Below are 23,950 nucleotides of genomic sequence, written 5' to 3' on the forward strand. Positions count from 1 at the left end.
TGGTGGAAGCAGATCTGAGGCATGATGCAATGGGGGCATAAGATAAAAAAGGAAGAAAACTGTTGATTTTTTATCATGTAGTTAGGTGGAGGGATTTTTATAAACATCATTTTTTTTCTGCATATCTTTTCATAAAGTTGCATATAAGCAAGTGTAGGAAAGTCTTGTGTAAGTTGGGGTTTTTAGCAGTGCAGGGGTTTTTTTGGGCTTTTTTGTGAGCAATAGAGCTGAAGAGATTTTTATTCAATATGAAAGCCCTAGTACTACCTCTGACTCTAACCTGTCTGTGAAACTGGATTTTTGAGCCATGCAGAAGTAAATATTTCTGAAAACGTTGAAAGCTTCCTCTGACAAATTAATAAACTGTACTGACACTGTAGGGTCCCAGAAAAAATCTCATAGGTGAACACATGCAGAATTGTCTCAGAATCCTTTCAGGGAGCTGCTTCCACCTTCTGGAGCTCAGAAGGAAAATGCTGTAAATGGACATGACTGAGGTCTAGAGACAGGGTGGCCATGCACACTCTGGCTGCAGTCCATAAGTAGTTCAGCCAATGTGGGCAAAACAAAACGAGCAATTTGTCATCCACCCTCAAAGGGGTAGTGTTGGCTCAAGCAGTGTCTCAAAAACACAGTTCTAAAAAGGTGAAGGGAGGAGAAAGCTCAGAACTAATCCATCACACCAGTTTTATTGCTACTGTTCTGGGGCCAGATAAGACTACTCAACATTACTGTAGAAAGTAAAGGTTCCTCATGGCTGAAAATGGTCAGACAATTCGGGGATGAAAAAGGCAGCACAGCCCGTCCATAAACTGAAAACTGCTGGTGTAATGCACAGAAGTAGTGGTGGGTGTGACTATCTCAGTGTCCCTTTGGAATTTTCCCAAATACTGTCAGTGGCTCAAGTTAAAACAAATGCAAACATGTGCAATCTGAGGTGGATGTAGATTGTCCAGTGCATAGAATTTTGTCACCCAAATACTTTTATTCCGTCCTGACAGTGCATCAGTTACTCTTCCACTGCTCTTGCTCTGAGTATGGATGGCTTCCTTGGGTGGGAGGATTAAAATACTGTAGTAACATCTTTAGGTAATAGGAAAAAGGGAGAGACTTGAGTATGCTTCAGATTTCTCTGTAGTCGCTTTTAATGAAGATGTTGGAAGAGAATGCTTTCAAGTCTGGAATATAATTAATTTCTTTAAGTAAGCTGAAATAATTCACAAAATATGTTTTATATGAGCATGTTTTGTGATAGAATTGGGTTTTTTGTATAATGGTCTAATAGTCACCCAGATCTGAGGAACTAATGAGCAGGCATTAGTTCCTCACTTTTTTACACTTTTTACACTTTTTTTGTGTTTTTCAGTGACAAAGAAAAGCAGCTGGTGAGAAAATCACAGAGGTAATAGTGTCACAAATAGTTTTCAGGAGGTACAAAGGGTGTTGTATGCTTAGATTTGACTGAACTTTTGTAGTGACTTGCAAGAAACCACTTTTACTTGAAGAAGAGGAGTAGTGACTGTTCACCATGGCCAAAGTGAACTGTGATTCCCTCTGCCAAAACTGCAGTCGTGCTAGTCTTGAATTCTGTGTTTTTTCTGTGAAGCTGGAAAAGTGGGTGGTTGTTGGTAGAGATTCTTCAAGTCCCTGTGTTGCCTGTCCCCTTGCTGGCAACTCACTCCTGGGGACACATCTTGCCACAGGAGTGACAGATTCAAGACCTTCCCATTGATCCCCAAAAATACCATATGCATTGCTTAATCCACTGCCCCTTATTTGTTAGAGGTGGATTAAATTCGGGTAAAGATGACAACCTTTCCTAACTTCTGTAGAAACATCAGTGTCCCAGTGCACTGCAGTGTATGCGAACGTGGCTGAAGAGGAGCAGCACCTGTTACACAGGGACTTGTTTTTTCAGACAAATATGTGTAGGAAGAAGAAAAACTTTTAATCAAATGAGTCATTTTGGATCATCTGATGAGATGAAAACCTGTTTTTCTCCTCTTAGACGAGGGTAAAAGGGACCAGTGAGGATCAGTGCCTTTTGCAAAGTCTCTCCACAGCTTGGATTCCCGGTACATAAGACAACTCCTGCTGTAGGAGTCAAAATTGAAGTTATAAAGATAAAATACTGATTAACATGTATGAAGCTGAAATAAGCAAATGCCTTTACAAGAAAGAGCAGTTTTATATTTATTCCAAAGATATACAGGTAGTTTAAAATAATCTGAGTTTGACATGGTAAGTTGTCTTTATCATTAAAATGCTAATGAAATGGTAAACATCTGTTAAATTTATGAAGATAATGAAGCTTGTCAGCAGCATCTTTCTTGTTCCAGTATTCCTGCTTAGTTCAGGTCTGGATACAGATTTGCTGGAGTAGTGGCGAGAATCTATCTGACCCTTGGGAGCAATGCCAGTGTAAAACTGCCCTATTGCATTTGATTTGATGATTTTGTCATGAAGTGCTTCTCCTTGTAATTTAGGTCACCTTTACCTGATAATTCCTTCAGAGGCTTTCAGAAGTGGGTCTGAAGGCCAAACTTCAGTCCAACAGGGTTGTCGATAATTTACTGGCAGTTGTTGAAGTAGTATAATTGGCAAACAGAATGAACAAATTTTTTATGATTAATGCCTTCACTGATCAGTCTGGTAGGTGTGTATGTTTTCTGTTCTGTGTGGACTCCAAATGTATTCTGGTCTCTTGGTCATAAATTACTCTGGCAGCAGAAACACCATGGACTGCAAAACTGCAGAGAGATTTCAGATGTCTTTTTCACATGAAAGATTCTGTACTCAAGGAGCACAAAGAAGGTTGCACTTTTTTCCAAGAGGATGCTTAATTGGTTTTTAATTTTTAAAGATTTTATGCCAAATGCTTTCTGTACATTGAATAAGGATAGCATCGGAAAAGTAACTTTGATTTCAAATGTCAGTCACAATTTAAGTCTGTTCTGTTTTGGGGGGTTTTTTTCTTAAAAATTGAGTTAAAATATGTAACCATAGCTTCACTGAAGTACGTTTATGTAAAGAGAGGACAGGTCTTCTTTAACTTCATGGATCTTTAATTGCTTATGAACTTCAAAGAGAAACTTGCAGAAGTTAGATTGATGATGGCCCTTTAGGTAATTGAATACAGCATAGTTCCTGTTTGAATGCAACTCTGAAATCCAAATTATGTAAATCTACTGTTCAGAACCAGCTAGTAGAAATAATCATCATTTTTGCAGTTGAAGATACTTTCTTTGGATAAATTCTCTGACACACTGCTTTCCTATTGATTCATTCATTTTCCATTATGGATATGAATAAGACACTATAGGCGTGTTAGCCTTTAACTTTTTGAGGTTTGTGACTCCACTTGAATAAGCTTTGACTTACCATTACTTAGGCACAACTGTCAGTTAGTTTCATGGGCTTATGCAGGAACAAACCTGACATTTATGAAAGTATTGGGATAGAAGAAGGGAGAAAATATTTTGGGAAAGTTTCTCAGGCATATTTTTCCTTTCAAGTTGTGCAGATCATTTGGGATGGTGTGAAACAATTCTCTCTCCATAGCATAGAACGGTTGTTGGCTATGGTCATTGACCCATCTTTGTGCAATCATCATGGTTTTCCTATAGAAGAAAAAGAGAATAGATTATAGCCTGCTATTCATCTGCTAGACCATAATATAATGTTTACTGTGCTGCAGCTGGGATCAAAATGACTGTCTCTCCAGCATCAACAAAATTTGGGCTCAGGGCTAGTTACAAGTGTTTGGTCATCCAAAAAATCCATGCAGCTCCATCTGGCTTCTGAACTTAGCTTTCCTCTTGGATACTGTAAGATAGGTTTGAAATTGGGACTGTGGAGGTAGCGCAGTGAAAAGGATGAAAATGTCTACTCTGCCTTCGGTTTTGTGTGTCCTTAACAGGCAGAAAGGGAGATCCCGTAATGGAAGACTGGTGCTCAGGAAGCCAGTATAGATTGCCTGGTATTTTGCAAGTGGATACAAATGATTTGATTTTGTGGCAGAAGAGAAGGAAAATTGCTTGTTTACTTTTCTAACCCCCTCCTTCTGGCTCTGTCTCAGTCCCCCTCCCCTCCCCCCTGCCCATCCCCTTCCTGGCTGGGTTAGGAAAGCTCAGAGGACTTCCATGAGAAAAAGCTCAGGTATTGTGTAAGCTGTGCTTGAGACAAGGGAAGCTCCTAAGAGGCCTGTTATGCTCCCAGCTGCTGGTCACTGATGAGTGGAAGAAGGAGGTAATTATGGAGAAATTGTGACAGAGGAGAGACAGAGAGTGACTCACCATCCTTTAGAGGTGTGGGACACTTATGTTCCACTGCCTGCTCTGTCAGTGTTGAATTATTTATTCAACCCAGGAAGGAGACACTGAGATTTTTATTTTTTTTTGCACTTCATATTTCAATGAGGAAAATTTTATTTGAAATCTATTTTGTATGATTTCAGGGAGAAAATACTCCCATAGGCATAGCTGGGAGCTGTGTACTAGGCACACTTACTGTGTGAATAGGGCAGATAGCTAGTTAAAAATGAATTTTTGGACGTCTATGCCTGCCCATTCCTTTGGGATCTTGCTGGGCAATGGTTCTTAAGTGTATACGGAAAAACATTTAGCATACAGATTTCTGGAAAGCTTTTGTTTGGAGAGCTCCAATTTAGAAAATGCTAGTTAGCATTGCATGTAAAGAATTATGTTCATTGATATGCTAGCTGATTATTTAATTGTTGGCTGTTTTCTAATATTTGCCTTGCACTGTAAAAAAGGCAGTTTTTTAGATGTTAGATGAAATGGTGTTTGTGTAGCACCTGATCGTTAGTCAGAAGAGGGAAAAATAACACACAGATCACTATTTGGAAACAAACCTCTGGATTTCTGCATACATGTATTGTCTGGGCTGGCTGATCTAGTAGGCAACCGTGAATTGCAAAAGCATCTGACTTTCATGGGCACCCATCCTGGCCTTTTGGCACAAGAAGAATTTTTCAGCTGTAGAAAGGATTTATTCTACCTGCCAGTGTGATTTATATACCATATGTCTTCTCTTCAGCATCTGAGTATCCATGGCCATAGGGAAGTGCTCTGCCTCATCTGTACTGTGTGTAAATAGGTTCCTTTTAATGATATTAACTCCTACAGAGCCTTTTCATCATCCCCTGTATAATTTTTTCTTGGCAGTTGTGTCAGCTATACTGTGTGTGTTGCAGAAAGGAGAATACCATGAATTCCTGGTTTTGTTTGCTCTTGGCAGGCACTACTACACTTCCCACCCTTGTGCGTACACCTACCTTGATGATGCAGCCTTCCCTGGATATCAAACCCTTTATGTCCTTCCCTGTGGACAGCAGCTCTGCTGTTGGATTCTTCCCAAATTTTAACACAGTAAGTAAAGGTGTTTCCACATTTAGTTTCAGTGTATGCTTTCCAATCTGGTTCTAATATCAGTGTTGAAGCTGCCTTAAAACAGTGCATTGCTTACACAGTTCTAGGGAGCCCTTTTTTTCTGTGCCATGGTGGTTGCTTTTCCCCTGTATGAAAGGCTTGGAGTGGTGTCCAGCCTTCTCACTGTGAACGGGGATGACTGGTTTTTAGCTTGGTCTATTGAGCTGGTCTTTGCACATTGGAAAAAACAACCCTATGCTATGATAGAGATTTGAGAAGCAATAGAAAGATTTGGAGCATTTGTCTGTACATATGTATTTCTATATGCTGGAAACAAGAAAAGCTAATGGAAAGACAGATATGACAGGTAAGACATAGATCCTACACTGCTGGGAGTCAGCCTAGGTCTAATACAGCCAGGAAAGCAACTCGAGGATATTGTTATTTCTGTATCATTCCAACACTAAAGGGTAAAACTGCACAGCCAGCCAATGTGAAAAATGTGAACCTGTTATTTTTGCTTTATGGTAAAGCATCTTGGGGGTTTTTTTACAACAAAAAAACTATTGCCAAAATAATACTTCTGTGGTTCTTCATGTTTATCAGAGCAGCAATAACAAAAATACTCTCTTCTGTAGTTCTCGCTTCTTTATCAGCTCATAAAAAGGCACTGAGTGGTATCAAAATGATTGTTTGCCACTGCACTTTATCATTAGTGTAAGTGTTTAAGCTAATGGCAACAGGAAGCAAACTGCTGAGAGTAATTTCTGCCCAGTGGGTTTGTAGGTGACTGTCAGCTGAACTTCTGCACATTTCACTTCTCACCGTGGCTGGGGGAGGTGGAAAGGGAAGCGGTGTCATCACCACCAGACAGTAACCAGCTGAACCTCTGCCAAGTGTTTGCTTTCACAAACTAACCTTCTGTCTGAAATTAAAACAACAGCATTATTTTTCTTCATGCCTTGCAAATACACCTTGCTGACAGGCCGTGTGCTACAGCACGCAGTGATGTGGGGTGGTTGTGAGGTAACTTATGAACCAGCTTCTCTTCTGTGTCAGCAGCCCAGCATATAACCAGTAACAAATACCACTAATTCATTGCAAAACATGTATGCGAAAATTGTGCATTTATCAGGGAGATGTGGGGATGTGCATCTGCACAAAGATAAAAAAGATTTTTAAAAATCCAGGAGCATTAAAAGAGCAGGCCCAAAACTCAATACTGTATTAAGAAAGCAGTGTGTCATTTGCATATCTAGGCATGATGCATTCATATTAATTTTCCACCCTCTTCCTAATACTCTCAGGAATTTTATTTGTAACTGATTTGTCTGCTTTTCAGTTGCACAGGTTTTCTAGATAAGCTTTTTCACCGAACTGTTCATTAAGACTCAGAGAAACTTTTCTTTAGAGATGTAGTTTTAGAGTCAACCAACCATTATTTGCTTCCTGGTGGTATTACTGAATATCGGAGTCGCAGTAGCCTCTAGAGGCAGATTAATTTGGATATTTACACTGGTTTTGCCTAGTTTATATTTATCTGGGTTACTTTTCATTTGCCTAATTCCTGGTGTGTTTATCCTTCACAACTGTCATTCCTCTCCAAACTTCTGTAGGTTTTATTAAAAAATAGACCTGGGGTAATTGGCAAACATTGTCAGCTTAGTGTCTGCTTCCTCCCTTGAAATTCTTGATAATTACATAAAATCATGCTGCTATACACCACAGATACTGCATGTTTAAGCTCTTTATTTTGAGAAACAGTGGTTCAGGTTCTCTATTTCTAATTTGCAGACTTTGCTATTTATCTTGCAGGTATTGATTTTCCGTAAGAGTCTTTCACAATGGACTTCAAAGCTCATTGGAAAACTAAATCTTTCATGATTATCTACTGACAGGCACAATGAATGCCAGCTGTCATGCACTTCCTTTATTTCTAACTTAGCACAACCTGTGCAAATGTAGATTTCTAGGTTTATGTATATATAATCTTTTTTTTTTTTCCACTCTAAAGTGATGGCAATAGTATGTAAAAGTGTCTAAAAACCATTTTTCCAGAAGATAATTTTGAGTCATAGAAGCTAAATCCAGTTGATCCATAACATATGCATCATCCACAGAGCCACAATCTTTCATCTTATGCAGGAAACGAATATTAGAATGGCCAAAAAAGCCATTATTTGTTTTATGAGTCAGTCAGGAAATCTATGCACTTCATTCAAAGGAGGATTTATCAAGGACTGCAGACAGGGAAACCTCCAGTGTGCTTCCCTTCATCTCTTTGCCTTCCGAAGGACTGAGGGGACCCTGCCAGGGTGCTGGTTGTGCTTGCATGTGTTCACTGAAGGTGGCAAAAAGAAACGGTCTGAGACAAAACTTCTTTGGATCCACCTGCATTTTCAATGGCTGTGAGATACAGAAACATTTTTCTAAACCTTGCCAGGAGGTGGTTTCTAACTTAACATCAGTGGCCTTAAAGAAGAAAAGTTTCTGCATGGGAGCCTAATACAATAACTACCAGGGCAGAAAAACAAGGTAAAATGTATTAACTACAAACATCTTCAAAGGAACACCCCCTACAGTTTTTCCCCAAAAGAACTTCTCTTATTTATGGAAACATTTAAAATCTGGGGTAAACCCTTTCTTATTTAGTCAACTTTGACAGTTTTCAGTTCTGAAAACATCTGTGATTCTCTAGATAAAACGTTAGTGTTCCCATTTTGTTTGTGGAAGTGTTCTGATCACTAGCTTCTCTCCACATGGAGTCTTCCAGCTGAAGCACTGAGCAGACCCTGATTTTGTAAAAGAAATGCCTACCCCAATCATATCTTACTTTCTTGATGGAATTGTGTGATTTAGTTTTAACTGTCTCCCTTTCGTTTCTCTTTAAATCATTATTAGTTCTAAATATGCTGTGGATATATGTATAGTAATTGTCAATTCATGCCTCAATTAAATTTGCCTTTGTTCATTAGGACTTATTATGTAGGAAAAATTATTTGGGGAATGATTGTACTATCTCACTGGATACATGTCTTTATTCCTCAGTAAGGGGAATAGAGCTTTTTTGTTTCAAGAGATCAGCCAGAAGGGGATCTTGTAAGGGCAGAATGAAGGATTCCAAGCAACGAGGGATTGCAGAATAGGTGCTGTCTTCCGTGGTCTTTTCATATCAGCAGCAAGTAGTTTTGTCAGAACAGCAGAGGCATGATCAGACTGTCAGGGTCTGAACCTGAGTTGCTGCATGGATGGACAAACCCTCTCCCAGAAATGCTGCAGCAGTGGATCCAAAGGTGACATCATGTTTGTCCTGGCATCAAGTTCCAAATGCTCTTGCTGAATACCCCTCTGTCTGAAATGCAGAGCTAGAATCAAATTACCAGTTATTATTACTTAAAGTGTTCTTGTTTATAAAAAACTGGGAAACCTCATTATAGGAACTTCCCATATTGGTATTTCCAGTTTGGGATGGATGTGGACCAGAAGGTATTGTTTATACAGAGTTCTGTTTCAGCACACTGAAATGACTCTAAAGATGCCTTAACAGGTTAATAACTTGCATTTTGATTACATGTAGAAATATGTAACTCAGATCTATAGTCAGTGGAAATCAAAGTTAAGATTACTGTGGTCCCCACTGTGTGTTTATTATAACAATACAGAAGTTTACACTCCCTGGCTTCCACCACACAGCTTCACTTTCTGTACCATTCTTTCTCTAAAACCTCACTGATTCTTTATCTCCTGTCATCCATCTTGTGTACTGAATGATGAAAGGATACTTTGTGATCAAATCATGGTACATGGGCTAAAGTGGCTGAAAGCCAGGATTTGTCTTGCAAGATCAAGATCTCTTTATGATCACGGTCTTCATCTCCCTATATAAAGATTGTGTACTCCCCAAAAAAAGACATCTCAAAACTCCAGCGTATTCTGCCTTGTCCTGAAAGGAGAGCAGCACAACGTGACTCATATTTAGTTGAAGTGGTACAGCCAGGGACCCGTCAGTCTGCACAAAAACATTATCAGCAACTTCTCAGATTCTATCACCATAGAAAATAATCAGCAATTCATATGCTTCTTTCTGAGTCTGTTACGGCCTCAGGGGTAATCAAAGATTAGAGCATCTCTTGTAGCTTTCACATTAGTGAAACATTTTGCATCTAACTAGCCCATGATTGGTTTCTAAATGCTAGTTCATACCCTTCATGTTTTAGAGGACACATGGGTTAATGTGGCCTAGTTATTGCTTCAGTGTCCATTTCTCTTCAAGTAGCTTTATGCTGATTCTTTATATTACAGTTCTCTCAGTCCCCTTGCAAAGTGGACCAGAGATATTTTACATCTGCCAGTGAAGGTGAGCCAGCTGGAATGTGCTACAGGAAGGGAAGAGGAGCTGACTAGTAACTTAGTCAGAAATTTCTGACTCTTCTCCAACATTAGCCCTGCCTGGGCTAAGTATCCCTGGCCTACCCCCAAGACAACTACTGGGAGGAACTAATTTGCTCTTTCCTCTTCTGCATTTTCAATTATTACCCACATTTTTGTTTGCTGCCTGTCTCTTTCTCATTTGAAGGGCCCAGTAATCACCAAGGCAGAAGCCAAGTTCAGCAGATAAGAGCACAGGGCACTCGTATCACCAGCTTCACTCGCCCTTCTGCGCCAAGTGCCTCTTCTGCCTTTGGCAGGATGCTGTGGCTTGGGAGCTTTCTCTTTCCTTCGCAGGGTCTGAATTCAGCCACTTAACAGTGCCAAAGTATGCTTTGCAGCACAGGATTGTATATGGCAGGAAGAGATTACAAATGCAGCCAACCGGATGGTGCCAGCCCGTTATCTATGGTCCTTTTTATCCAAGTACCCTGTCCCTGTGCTCTGATTTCCCCTTTTCCTTCTCATGGAATGCTGGAGGGAAGTGACCTTTTCTGATCCTCTCCATCTGACTCCAGAGAGGAGGTGAAATTTTTTAAGAGCCATACTTTACACTCATTAACAACACAGAAAGGAAATTCAAACAATTGACTTAGGAGAAGTGTTTTTCAGTGTAGCTGGATATTTTTCTGCAGGATTTTCATTAGTTGGGGTTTTTGTAATTAAGAAATTGTAAGGTTTTTCTTACAAACCTTTTATACCCTATTTTATAGCCATGCAGGCACAAAAGGACTTCAGGTTTGCCTTTTATTCCTGTTTTGAAAACTTAAAAACATTCCTGTTGCACTTTTAGTTCTTATGGTTATAAAAGTTCGTATTTTTCAAGTCATAGCCAGAATCATCCAATTGACAACATGAGGAGTCATCCTATTGCCATTTATTAAGGGAATAAAAAAGTAATAGGTGTTTTCTGAGATAGAGGTGAGGACAGCAGAAGTTCAGGGACCACATAATAAAGCCCAGGATTCTGTCAGCACAGAACTCTGTTCTGTGACTAGTCTTTGCTATCTCCTCTCCAAGCACCTGGCTACAGAGCCCCTTTACTCTCCATGTCGTCATCTTCTCAATTTTCTGTTGTCCTCCCTTTCCTTTGTATCCTTACGCATTTTTTATCTAGCCTGGAATCCCTCTTTGTCTTTCTATGGCTTTGATGCAAAGCAGCAGAGAACTCTTTCAACTGTGGTAGAAGTTTTTGGGAAAATTCTTCTTAGCCTATGGAAGCCCTGAAAAGTATTTGTTGAAGGTGGTGTATTTTTCCCACAAAATATGTGAGTCTTTTCCTGAAACTTTAAAAAACCACTGAGCTTGAAGAAAACACCTGGTGAGACACACTAAGATAGGGGAAAAAAGCTGCCAAAAGCAGAGAGTTCTCAGTTGACTTTTGACAGATTTTATGGTTTCTGGTATTTTAACAGAAAGATGCCAGTTCCCTAGTTCCTGTCAGGAATCTCTCAAAGAGCATCCCTGTTAAATTGGTGAGCCTAAATAAGCACTTTTCTACCTCTTTTTCTAGTCTATCATACATACCGTTATGAGGGGGGAAAAGTGTTTATTAAAATAATACAGTCAGGCTTTAAGGGAGAATCTCTTCAAATATTAATTAGCTTATAGATTTTCCTGTTGCTTTTGTATTTTCTTGAAGAGGAATTGGATGGATGAGCTTCCTTCTCTCAGTTTCCAGATCAGCAGGCAGATAGGAAACGCTGTCTCTAAGGAGAAAGTGTACTAGCATGCACTGATGAAGAACAGAAGTCACCAGGTGCAGAAGCCTTTTCCTACCCCTTTGTAGGAGTTTGGCATCAACAGTGTGGATTTTGAAAATGGTCCTAAATTGCTGCATTACATGCATTATTGCATGTAAAAGTAATTAGGTCATCACCCTAATTCTTTAAAGAGATACAATTTCTATGTACAAATCCTGCACTTCGCTGAGTACTCTGGAAAATCTGTTCCTTGGCTATGTGGTTTATATCTTTCTTAACAGAAAGCTTGGAGTTACTCTTTCTAACATTTAAGCAATATTTATTTATTTCCTAGTCAGCTTATTTATTTTCCTCGTCAGCACAGGAAAGCTCAGAAACCTTCTTCATTGACTTGCTTTCTTCTCAAGTTAGTAGTATGTTCCTGACACAAGAAAGCTTTTAGAAGAGAGAGGGCTGTTATTCATAAATATTTTAGGCATTAGGTGACTGAAGGATGTTTTGCACATAGACTGTGATGAAAACATCTCCCCTCAAAGCAAGCAGTCTCAGAATTGTAGTTCAGGACAAGTAACACGTGTTGTACCACTCTGCTTACAAAGATTTTGCCGGTTTCTAATTACAAGCCTAAGTTCTACAAGTTCTAAGCAAAATTCTAGAGCAGCTTTAGAGAAAAGTAATTCTCCCTATGTCTGATGAAGTGGCTGCTTTTGCAGCATCCTGTCTGTACACGTCTAGCTTTCCTGGCCTGCCTTACACCTTTGTCACGCATTTTCCATGAGCAACTGAGAATTGCTGCAATAATTATTAATATATTATAAAAATGTAGCTAAAATTTAATTCTTTTCATATTCATTCCTTCTGAATGTGGGTGTACTAGTGGTCTTTTATTCTAAATACAGTCAATTTTGTGACAATCTGAAGGCACTGTATTGCAGTTTAAAGCCACAGTGTGAAACTTGTCTTTCCTTTGCATACTTGGAAACCAGCAATACCCAGGTTTGGAGCACCAACCAGTTCATTTCAAGTAACAGAGCAAGGTTGATTTAAAGAGCTGTGCCTTTTGGACCAACCTTCTCTATATTCGATAGGTCTGTTTTCACCGTGAACTTCAGGTGCTTCCCCAAGTTACCACTAGGGAAAGAGGAGCACATTTCTTGCTCTTGTATTTGTTAGACAAGACAGGCTTCTACCTGACTTTGTTTCTCATTTATTTAAATTTAAAGAAAAAATCCCCACCAAACATTAAAAAAACCCCGAAACCAACCATATTTGATACTACATTAAGTTTCAGAACAGGCTTAATTAGAAGAATCCTTTAAAGATTCGTATCTAAATACAGTGCTTTTTTAATCAAAAGCATTTTGAAGTTTGTTTGTGTAGTATGTGGTATTGATATAAAACCCCAAACAAATAACAACAAGAAAACCAAACTCAAATCAGAAGCATCATTATTAATTTTTAAGTGAAAAAAGCTTTATTTCTTATATACTGTGAAAAGCAGAAGACAGCTATGAAAATAGTTAGGCAATTCTTGGTTCTGATTTGCTTCTCACTTATATTTAGGCATTTTATAAATTCATAATCCAATATCGGTATACACATAAATTTTATCCTCTTATTAGTTTTTTTTTTTCAGTATGTGAAAAGTAATGCTATTAATTCATTTCAGAAGGCTAGATTTCTTGTGTCTTTATTCTCTCCTAGTCACAGAATTAATCAAAAGCTCTGAATTTGTCCTTAACCTCTCTGCACAGTTCAGAACTGTAGAGGAAATTCAAGTGTACCTAATGCGATACCATTCATCTTTTTGTTTTGGTGCTCTGGAGCAGCCTGGGAGCAGGAAAACTCATCAAAACTTAGAGCAGACTTTTAAGAAGAGAAGGGTCATAGCTAAGGACCATCTCAAAGATGAAAGCAAAAGTCAGGAATCTTGTTTATACCATGTGCTATCTAAGCTCCTTTTCTGAGTACAAACTCTTAGGCCTGAATCTTTTGGCAGGATTTTGCTGAAAGGTACCTTTTCATATTATTTTACCTATTTGTATTATTTTACTGTCAGTTGGTAAAAGGTATTGTAACAAGAATAGTTTTGCTTTCAGAGTATGTTATTGGTTTGTTTTTCAGCAAGTCTCAAACTACAGTATGTTTTTATTTTTTGCTGGTAATTTTTTTGCAAGACGGTAATGCTTTTTTGTTTAGCTGAACACAGCTGAGTGCTCTGAATAACAGCAGCTTTAATAATAAATAGCAGTTATATAGCCCTTTCTATCAGATGATTTTAACATGTTGTTTAGACCATTCATCTTTCTTTATGGGGTTGCAAATATTTTTATCCCCATTCTACAAATGAATAATATAAGGCTCAGATGAAATTATTCATATACAGTTAAAGTTGTGAGCCAGCGCAGCCACAGAGGGAAAGAAAACTGTTATATTCCTTGAGCATTAGCTTAACCGTTGGATTTGGACCTTACTCTTTTTCTCAGGTTTGGTCTGTCTCTTAGCAGTTCGTTTTACAGATCCAAAGTATTGTGCAATGGTAGAGGAGTAATCTGGATGGATTAAAAAAGAAGCTGCCCAATACTTAAAGCTGGTTCAGTTTCATATAAGAAAAAGCACTGAGCTGCAGATACTTGCTTTTTTACTTATTCTCCATTTGTTTGGTGGGGAATTCTCTTTTATCCTGAAACATTCTCAGCAGCTTTCTGTTTCTTTATTTCACTCATGAAAGTCTCCCTTCTTGTCTGGAGCAGAACATTGGACAATTTTTACCATAAAGGTTAAATCTATTCTTGGTGTTCTCATAACCAACTCAATCCTTTAATGTATTTATATCCTTGCTTGAGAATAAGCCTTAGAAGAAGCAGAGACCAGATTTAGGTGTTTTTTTCTGTGATGTCTCATCAGTTCTTTCTTTGGGTCAAGTACTTCTATAGGAATGAAATACTACATTTTCATTATCTTTTACACAAAGATTTCTAAAATAGCAAACAGCAGTGGTATTTAATTTTGGAAAATTCTTTCTAAGACTATCCTGATTATAATTTTCTAACCCAGAAACTTTTTTTAGCATGCAATAAATATACAAGCATGAAGGGAAGGAAGGGCAGAGAAAATATTCACAACACTGAAAAAATAATAGTAAAAAGTAATTAAAAGGTGTTTTCTCAATTACCTTTTGACCTCTATGCTTAATTATCACATTACATGGAAAGAAGAGAGAGGTAGGAGGAGTTGACAGTTTATTTATCTTTGATTTTGATCTTTAATATCAGTTACTTGGTGTAGGCTAGAGTAGTGCAAAGACAGAGGAGGCCAGAAAAGCAAAATATTAGAAAATCCTTCGTTTTGTTTCAGTTGTTCCTTTTGCTTATGTTGGTTTAACCCATGATTTCAGAATTGGGTTAGGAGAAAGAAAATTCTACTGAGAAGACTGGGATTCATCAGTAGCCTCCTGATCTTGGTCCAGCAATGGTTTTCAAATTCCTAAGTGCAGACCTTACTGAAAGCAGTCCCTGCTTTAACATAAGATTCCCAGTGTGGTGCTATTTTAGCCCTGTACGAGGCTGGGTCAGAAAACATCCGAAGTGAGAGAAGGATGTGTGATGGTGAAATTACTTGTGCTAGCACACGGGATGGATAAATGTGCATCATCAGTAAAGATTTCCCAAGTCGATACTGAGGAAAGATGATGAATGCACTTCTTGTTAAAACAGAAAGGAAGTCATTAGGTAGGTAAAGAGAAAGTATATTTGAGCATTTGTTCTAGCTTTTAGTACTTGTGCTTCAACGGCATATTGAAAATCTGAAAAGGAGTTGGAGAAAAGCTAGCAAAGGAATCAAGGTTTGTATTGAGAGCAGCTTAAGAAACTTGGTTTATCAAGGAGGGGGTTAAGAGCTAACATGATTGCAGTGTATGAGTGCCTGCACTATTCAGGAGGTATTTGAGGTTAGAGTGACCTTTAATAGAGAAGCACAACTAGATTGAGTAGCTTATAATAACTCAGAAAAGCATTGCTTCCACAGTGATGTAGATTAACCTGTTTGGAAACTTTTAAATCAAGCTGTTGAGGTGGTTTTTCTCCTAAAATTTAGGCTCTGGTTGACCACAAATTATTGGACTTTGTAATAGGAAGGACTGAACCTTTTCAATGAATGAAATTATGTCATAAATTTTTCAGGAAATCAGATGTAATGGTTCCCTCTGGCCTAACCCAAATCTGTAAATCACTTCAGACATCGCATTCAGTATTCTGTGTGATTGTGAATGCAGGCACACAAAGAGAATCAGCCTCTTTTTCATTTTTCCATGCAAACTTTACTTTAGAAGGGGAACATGCAAAAGGGTAGCATACCCAGAGGCTCTGCATTATACCATAGGGCTGGACATAATATAGGGAGGGAGAATTAACTGCTAGGAACTGGAGATGGAAAATCAGTCTCTGAAGTCCAGGGATATAGCCCTGCACGTTAACAGAAATAACGTGAAATTTGCAAAAGCAAAATTAGCTGAACCTAATCTAAAAGGAAAACGAGAAAGCTGAATTTATTAGTATTTCTAATACTTCTTTTAAGATCTAAAAGGTTGTTTTCAGCTTTGAGTGTCCTTTTAGTTGTCTTGTACTAAAAATGAAGTAGAAGTGTAAACACCAAAGGTGCTCTTTGCTTTTTTATTTTTCAGTACTCACTCTTATTTCAGCAACTCTCCATGGACAGCTGTAGTATCTGACATGTTAACAAGTGAATTACAGCAAGATTTTTGGTTTGTTTTAAGATGCTTCCAGGCTGATTACACTGACTAGTAGTAGTGTGTGGAGGTCACAGCTGTCACAGCCACTGTTTTCCCTCAGGGAAGTTGCAGCTTGCTGCCAAATTGAGGGGACAGACAAACACAGTGAGAAGTTGCATTCAGAGAGATTTGCCTTGAGAGTACAATGTTGTTGTTGTATTTTAGGAATCATGTGTAAGGGAATGCAGATGCTAGTCCCTGTGGTCTGAATTCTTTCTCAGTGGATGCTTATGTTTTTCTGCACTTGGGGAAAGACATCTGCTCAGAATTTTAAAAAGAAAAAGTAAAATCATGGATTTGCTGTAACCTGAGTATGGTTGGGTTTGATTTCCCTGAGATCCAGATTTCATGCTCTGTGCAAATGTGCTATGTGTAAGTACACTGAGAGAGCCTCCTAAAAATAATTCTTAAAGCAACCCTCAGTTAGACTACAGGATTGCAGTAAAAAGAACTTTATAATGTGGTAAAACAATTATTCTTTTTGTTCAATGAAGCATTTGCACAAGTCTCCAAATCAGCTGCTGAGAATCTGAGTTATTGACCATCTACATCTGCCTGTTTTTTAACAGCCCCAAAATGTTGTGAGGAGCATAGAGACAGGTGTAGGGAGGTAGTGTTTAGAGAGCTGCAGGCTCACTGTACAGAACTACATCTCTGTGGAGACACTCTGTGCTACTCAAGGAGAGCTGATGCACAGGGAATATTGATGGCTTTCATGCAAGAAAAGAAAGTTGTTCACATCACAGAATGATTTATGTTGGAAAAGGCCCTTAAGATCATTGTGTTCAGCTGTTAATGCAGCACTGCCAAGCCCGCAACTAAACCATATCCCTCAGTGCCACATATACCCTCTTTTAAATATCTCCAGGGATGGAGACTCCACCACTTCCCTGGGCAGGCTGTTCCAATGCTTGATAACCCTTCCAGTAATACATTTCTCCTTGTATCCAATCTAAGCCTCCTCTGGTACAATTTGAGGATGTTTCCTCTTGTCCTGTCACTTGATACCTGAGAAAAGATAGTGACACTCATTTTGCTACAATCCCCTTTCAAGTAGAGCTCCGTCAGCAGAGCTGACACAAGTGCTCCTGGTGATGCAAAATAAGCAATGAAATGTGTAACAGAATTGCAGTGACTTGAACACTAAATTATGCTTAGAATTAGTCAAATGAGAAATATGTTCCCTGTTGGAACAAAAGCAGCACAAACGTGGAGAGAAGAGATTTTTGCTGGTTTATGTCAGCCAGGCATGTCAAGCATGACATCACAATGTTAATGTTTCTGATTTTTTGCTGGGCATTTTAAGTATGTGCTTTGCTGAGTATGTGTATTCACTTCTGTCACTCTTTTAGTCATTATTATATGTACAGTTATGGTAGGGGGCTGTGTATATATGGCAGAATTTATGATAAGCTTCACTGTATGATCATTCTTCACAGTGGCAGCATGCTTGACTTTCATAACAACTGGAGCTTAAACACATGAGGAGTTACAGAACTTAATTTAGATGTTGCATTGGTATTTTATGTATGCCAGTGGTTTTTTCCAGAGGGAAATACTGGATTATATTATCAGTTTGTTCCACATACAGTTTAAAACCTCTCTTTATCAGAGTAAACCAACACAGTATGCTGAAGGCTGCTCTCTGTGTTTTTCAGCAGCTTTTTATGCTTGGTGGTGAAGTGATACTGAGTTACATCTTTCATACCCCCTGCCAATATTGTGTTTACAAAATCTTGTCTAACAGTTAACTCTGTATTTGACCCAAGAGTTACATCACGATAAGACGGTAACAGGGCGTACACTGCCAGTCACAGTTTTAAACCTTACTCAGGTTATATTTATGTTTCTGTTCAGAAAAGACAGCACTTACCTCTCCTCAGGATCATTGCAGTTTGTTTCTGAGGCTCACAAACTGGTGTTTGTACTCTCTGCTGTGTATAAAGAGATCTTTCAAAATAACCAGAACTTCAGTTCCACCAAATGACTTCTCCCTGAGCATGTTTTTTTTCTCATCTTCCTGTACCTACTTTCATGTCTCTTTGTAGTCTGATTCCTTTCCCAGGAGTCACCAGAATAATCTGTGGTACCATGATATACAGCAGGGCAGGGAGAGTTGCTGGTAGCAAGAATGATAAGAGAATTCAAGGATGAACTTCTTGAATTGCTGATGGTAAGGTGTAACAGCTCATCTAAAATTGCCTTTGTACCTGAGGACTAAAAAGTGGCAAATATGATGCAAGTTTTAAAACCCATTCCATGGAGCATGAAAGGGTTGTTTTTGGTTTTTTTACCAGGAAATGAACAGGTATCTCAATAAGAACAGTATAATAGAATTCCTAGTCCTGTAAACTGCCTGTAAAGTGTCAAAATAATTCCTTTTTAAAGAGAAATCCTTCTTTACAAGCCTGTTTGTAGGGGTCAACAAACATGTGAATAAGGATGTTTAAATCTATGGTCTGAATTACTGAAAGGATTTTCACAGAACCCCTTGGCAAAGATTTTTTTTAAAAAACTAACTGGCATAAGAGGATCCTTGCATGACAGAAAGATGCTTGGGAGGTAAGTGAGCTGAGGAAGCTTGCTATTGGCAAAGTTCTCCAAGGTAGAGAGGACTAAGAAAGACCACAAAAACTGTGAAAGACCTTGATGAGACTGACAAGCCAGACAACAATGGTTGGTGAAGTTAGATCTAGATAATTCTAAAGTGAGGCACACAGAAGTAAAAATTCACAAAACTTCACACAGAAAATAGCGTGCTGGGAATTGGCCATCAAGACTTGGGAGTGAGATCTCAGGTTTATAATAGTGGTTCCTTGAAAACATCAGCTCAGAGTTCAATACTGATCTACCCAGAGTATTTTATATGGTTCCTGTCCACATCTTCAATATATTTAATAGAATTAGTTAAATTTTGGTGGAATTGAGATGGGCAACAAGAATGTAGAAAGGAAGGGAATGATTTCCGTACGCAGAATGACTGAGCAGAACAGAGATAACTGGGGGTGTGGTACAGGTCTTATAAAATTGAATGGTATGAAGCTGTATTTAAACAAAAAGAATTAATTTCCTGGCACAGCAGACTGTAGGCATTGGAACTGCATGCAAAGAGTGCAAACTGGTTTACATCAGTTTCAGGGGTAACTGTGCAAGAGGAAGTCACTGGAATTTATCAAATACACAGAAACACCTGACTCTGGAAAATTTTTGGTGGGAAAATATGAAAAAAGCAGCAGGAAATACAATGTCTGTTTGTGCTGCTCCTGTTCTGTCCTGTCTGTTGCTAGACTTATATTTTTTAAGTGCTTTAAAAGTTCTCATCACAAGTCTTGGTAGCTGTAGAGTATTTCTGTCTGAATTTCCTTAATCCTCGCTCATGTCAATAGTTTGGGTGGTTTTAAGGAGCCTCATCACAAAAAAGATAGTATCTTCAACTTTCTTGGAAAGACATTTTTAAATTTAACTTTTAGTTAAACCAATAGAAATAGGAGAACAACACTAACAGGTTGTTAAACCTAGTTATGGCTACCAGAGCACTATGAATTGCTGTATTAATTCCCCCTGTAGTGTAAACAGCGTAGTGCAGATTTTTATTTGCATTTGTGGTAGCTTGTTATTATGTGGTTAGCTTCTGTTATTATTTTGTTTTATAGATCTGGTTCTTAAATACTGGTGCTCCCCACTGGGCAAACTATGCTGTGTCATTTCTTAATAAATACCTCAACAAATAACTCTCTCCCTCTTTCCTACTCCCTCCTGCCCTGCAATGAAGAGGATAATTTTGTATAGTGATCTAAGATCAGTTTACCCTGCAGCATTAATCTTCTAACAGAGAGATACTATTTTATTTTTCCAGCATGCTGTAATCCACCCCAGTTTCTGATATATTTAAAGCCTATTAATTGTTAATGTTGCACTTCTTGAATTCTAATCATGACCAGGCTGCATGCAGGGCTCCGGTTTGGGAAGGATCGTTAACCGCTCCCCGGGGGATCACAAGTGGTACTTTCTGGAGGCAGTGTGAGCTGCATTATTTTTCTAGATTTGTGTCCTTGTGCTGCTACATCTGTTTGAAACTGGGACTGTGTGCATAGTCTGCATTGTGGGGTTGTGAAGTGCCTTGCCTTGCACTAGCACTGTGGATTGTTATTTGGAATGCACAGAGGAGTCATTGATCACTGCTTCTTCCCTTTGTATTTTTTTTTTAAACGGGACTGCAGACACTAGTGGGTATTTTTGCTATTTCTTTTCACCGATCTCAGACACTTCAAATGGTTGAGGTATTTTTGAGCATTACTCTTTTCTTCTAGATTAACTGATTAACAATTAGTAGTTAAGTTGAAATGTAAAACATTTTTTCCATTTAAGGAAAAATCCAGCCAACTCTTCACTAATACAGCAATCTTTTAACATGTATTATAAATGTAGTATGTATTGACTGTCATATCTATTATAAAGTGGATGCTCAAAAAACTTTTAATATGCATGTATAATTGTGATGTACTGTGAAGGGTGATGCCATAAATGGTACAAGTCAGAAAAATTTTTTTTATTGTGTTTTAAGCTTTTAGACTTTGAGCTCTCACTATGTCATAGAAACAGGAAACAAGGGTATTTATTTCAAGTTTTTCTTAGCTTTTGTGACATTCATTACAACAATACTGCATCATTTAATAATTCAGCAGATCATTCCAGACGAGGTGGTTTTAATTCTGTATTGTCATGTGGTACCCCTGTGGCAATGAAATACAGTGTTCAGTGGCAAAAGCTGATACAAATTAAATTACCTCTTTGGAAAATTTATTACTAATGCCATTTACAAAATCATGCATTTGGTTTAAAATGAATGCAGCAAGAAACGTATGTAGGCATGGTCCAAAAAAATTAAGTTTTCAGTGTTATGTAATAAATTTGAAGAATATCTTCTTTATGCAAATACAATGCAGTATGTTTTTCTTGAATTTGTTTTTTTGTGTGTGTATATATATGTGAAGAAAACCTTCAGTAGTGCAGGCTTCTCTGGCAGCTTAAGATTTGTATTAAGGGAAAATTACAGTCTTTATCTTCATGTTTAGAAAGTCTGGAAGCAGATAATTTACTGTTCTAATTATTTAATGAATCAGTTACTTCAGCTGTTCTCTCCTCCTTTTGCAAGTCGGCTTAGTACCAAGTGTGTGTTGTGTATCACCTGGGATTAAACAGCCAGGTTTGGTTTCTTCCAGTAGTACTGTAACTGAAAGAACCATCACTGTGGTCACAAAGCAAGCTTCAGAAAAATCTAACTTTATAACAAATCAAACTATTTTCTTCCAAAATGGTTTAAAAACAAATGAGGAAATGAGCACTTATCTTCTGGTTGTAAACTGGCATTTTTTTCCCTTTCCTCTTCAGAATCCAGTGCTTATCTTAGATACGGATGAGGGACCACACATGCACAGATGCTCATAGGGTCATTTGGGTTGAAAGGGTTCTCAGGTGTCGTCTGGTCCAATCTCCTGCTCAGAGCAGGATCAGTTGTGAGACCAGACCAGATATTCTGCTTTTTTTTTAATTAGAAAATTATGTTTGAATATTTTTGCATCAGGAAATTAATTTTAATCTGTATTCATGTCACATCAGGAAGAATAACATGTTATGACTGAGGTCTCGACACAGTAGCAGTTATAAACTCTGTTTTCTGAACATCCTGTGTCATTCCCCAGGTTCTGCAGTGTTAACAACAGAGTGCTCTGTGATCCTGAGCATATTCGTGACCAACAGGAGTCCTGATATTTAGCAAAGATGTAATCAGCTCTGAGCTCCTGAAAAGCTTCCGTCAAATTTAGGAGTAATATATTCAGTTTTTTCACTTGTTTCACATTTTTTACAGTGTTAAAATGTTTTCTGAAGCATGCTAACTTTCCTGGTACAAACACTCCCTTCATGTTCCTCTGAACTTCAGCCTTCCCGTGGGTTCTGTCACTCATCAGTTCTGCATGGAAATGTTTGGGGATTGCAACCTCTTTTCCCAGCAAATGGTATTTGTAATGGAGCCTGCAAAGGACCTCCTTTCACAAAGAGATCTCCAGGAGAGAATATTTTACAAATAAATGCTAATATTTATCACTGAAAGGAAAACATGTAGAAATAAACGACAGTGACTTGTCAGAGTGCAGAAGTGGCTTCTGTAGTATGTCTGTTGGGTCAGTGGTGATAGGGGAGGGCTTTCAGGGAGCTCTTTGCAATTCAGCTGTGGTTGGGGGGCCCTGCAGCCCACAGGATGTGCGGGGTTGGGGAAGGATCTATTTAATAACCTGGGGATGACAGCAACAATGAAGCTGCCTTTTCTTCATCAGCTTTGGCATTTCCTAACCTGTGTTAACCAATTCCCTAACCTGTGTTAAATCTAATTATTGTGAGTGCTCAGATCTTATTTCTCCTGTTTATCTCCAAAAAGAAAAGAAAAGAGCTTTCTGCTGGAAGTGTTATTTTTTTTGATTTTTCTTCTGTACTTTTTATTGCCCTGAAAAGTTGTAAATTGATTATTGTTTGTTCTCCAGATGGATCCTGTGCAAAAAGCAGTCATAAACCATACTTTTGGAGTGTCCATTCCCCCAAAGAAGAAACAAATAATTTCCTGTAATGTCTGCCAGCTTCGCTTTAACTCTGATGTGAGTATTGCCTATGTTCCTTCCTTTTTTTTTTGTTTTGTTGCATTAGGTATAATTAACCTAAACTTCTTTTCCTCAAATGACTCATTCTGCCTACATTCTGCTCAGCCTGATGGGTTGCTGTTTTGTCCACTCAGAGGCAGGAGTCCATAGAGCATGAATACTTAATTTTCTTGGATAGCTCTGGCACAATAGCCACTGCCAAGTCCATTGGTGAGATCCCATTTGACGGTACAGTAACCTTCAAGAAGTATTGCAAAAATAAATGTTTGTCTGAGTTGGTTTTTTTTAAAAAAAGGAGGTGAAGCAGAAAACCTTCCCAGCGAGTTCTCCAGGTCATATTTGCTTTTCTTCCAGAAGAGATAGCTTTTTCTTGTTTGTACATCCTTGCTGATATGTCTTTCAATTTCTCAATAAAGTCACTCTTCCAATAACTTTCATTCATAATAAATATAAACAGTTCTACCTGTCATCTTGAGTGAGAAATTCAAAGAAACTGTTTTCTGAAGGTTAATTTAAAAAAACCATTACAAAAGAGTACCCAAAGAAACCAAAAGAAATTCAAGGAAACTATATCTAAGAAAATTATGACCTTTGAAAGTTTAAGAATGTGTATTTGTTCTTGGAGACTACTTAATAATGTCATTACATTAATAAAAATAAACCCAAATTCCCAGATTTTTGGTTTTATCTTGAGGGCAAGAATAGATCCCTAAGTGATATGTTAATATTATATATTTTTCTGTCATAATTTTGGTCTCAGAAATAGATGGCAGGCACCCCCTCAAAGCCTCTGACTATTTTGTGCTCCTTGAGATTTGCAGTAAAGCACCTATACCCATTACCCTGGTTTTCTCTGCCTCTAAAACTGCACTTTGAAAAATGTCTCATAAAGTGTTTTCCCCAGTATGGCTTTCGTGTCTAGGCTGGTAAGGATTTTGAAGCAGTGCCATCTTAGCTTCAATTTGATTTCTAAATCTGTCATCATTT

At 38.3% G+C, this 23,950-nt stretch overlaps 1 protein-coding gene across 9 annotated transcripts in view; it reads left to right on the plus strand.

The window, feature by feature from the left end:
* Window positions 1-23,950, plus strand: part of ZNF385B (zinc finger protein 385B) — a 165,441-nt gene that overhangs the window by 104,086 nt on the left and 37,405 nt on the right. For 7 of the 9 annotated variants that reach the window (XM_032114890.1, XM_032114889.1, XM_032114888.1 and 4 more), the window contains 2 exons: window positions 5,260-5,390; window positions 22,850-22,960. In XM_032114890.1, coding sequence (XP_031970781.1) covers window positions 5,260-5,390; window positions 22,850-22,960 — 242 coding nt within the window. The remainder of the gene's footprint in view (window positions 1-5,259; window positions 5,391-22,849; window positions 22,961-23,950) is intronic. The other 2 variants (XM_032114895.1, XM_032114896.1) reach the window with 1 other exon arrangement.

Source organism: Corvus moneduloides, chromosome 7, assembly GCF_009650955.1.
Source record: "Corvus moneduloides isolate bCorMon1 chromosome 7, bCorMon1.pri, whole genome shotgun sequence".
NCBI classification, from domain to species: domain Eukaryota; kingdom Metazoa; phylum Chordata; class Aves; order Passeriformes; family Corvidae; genus Corvus; species Corvus moneduloides.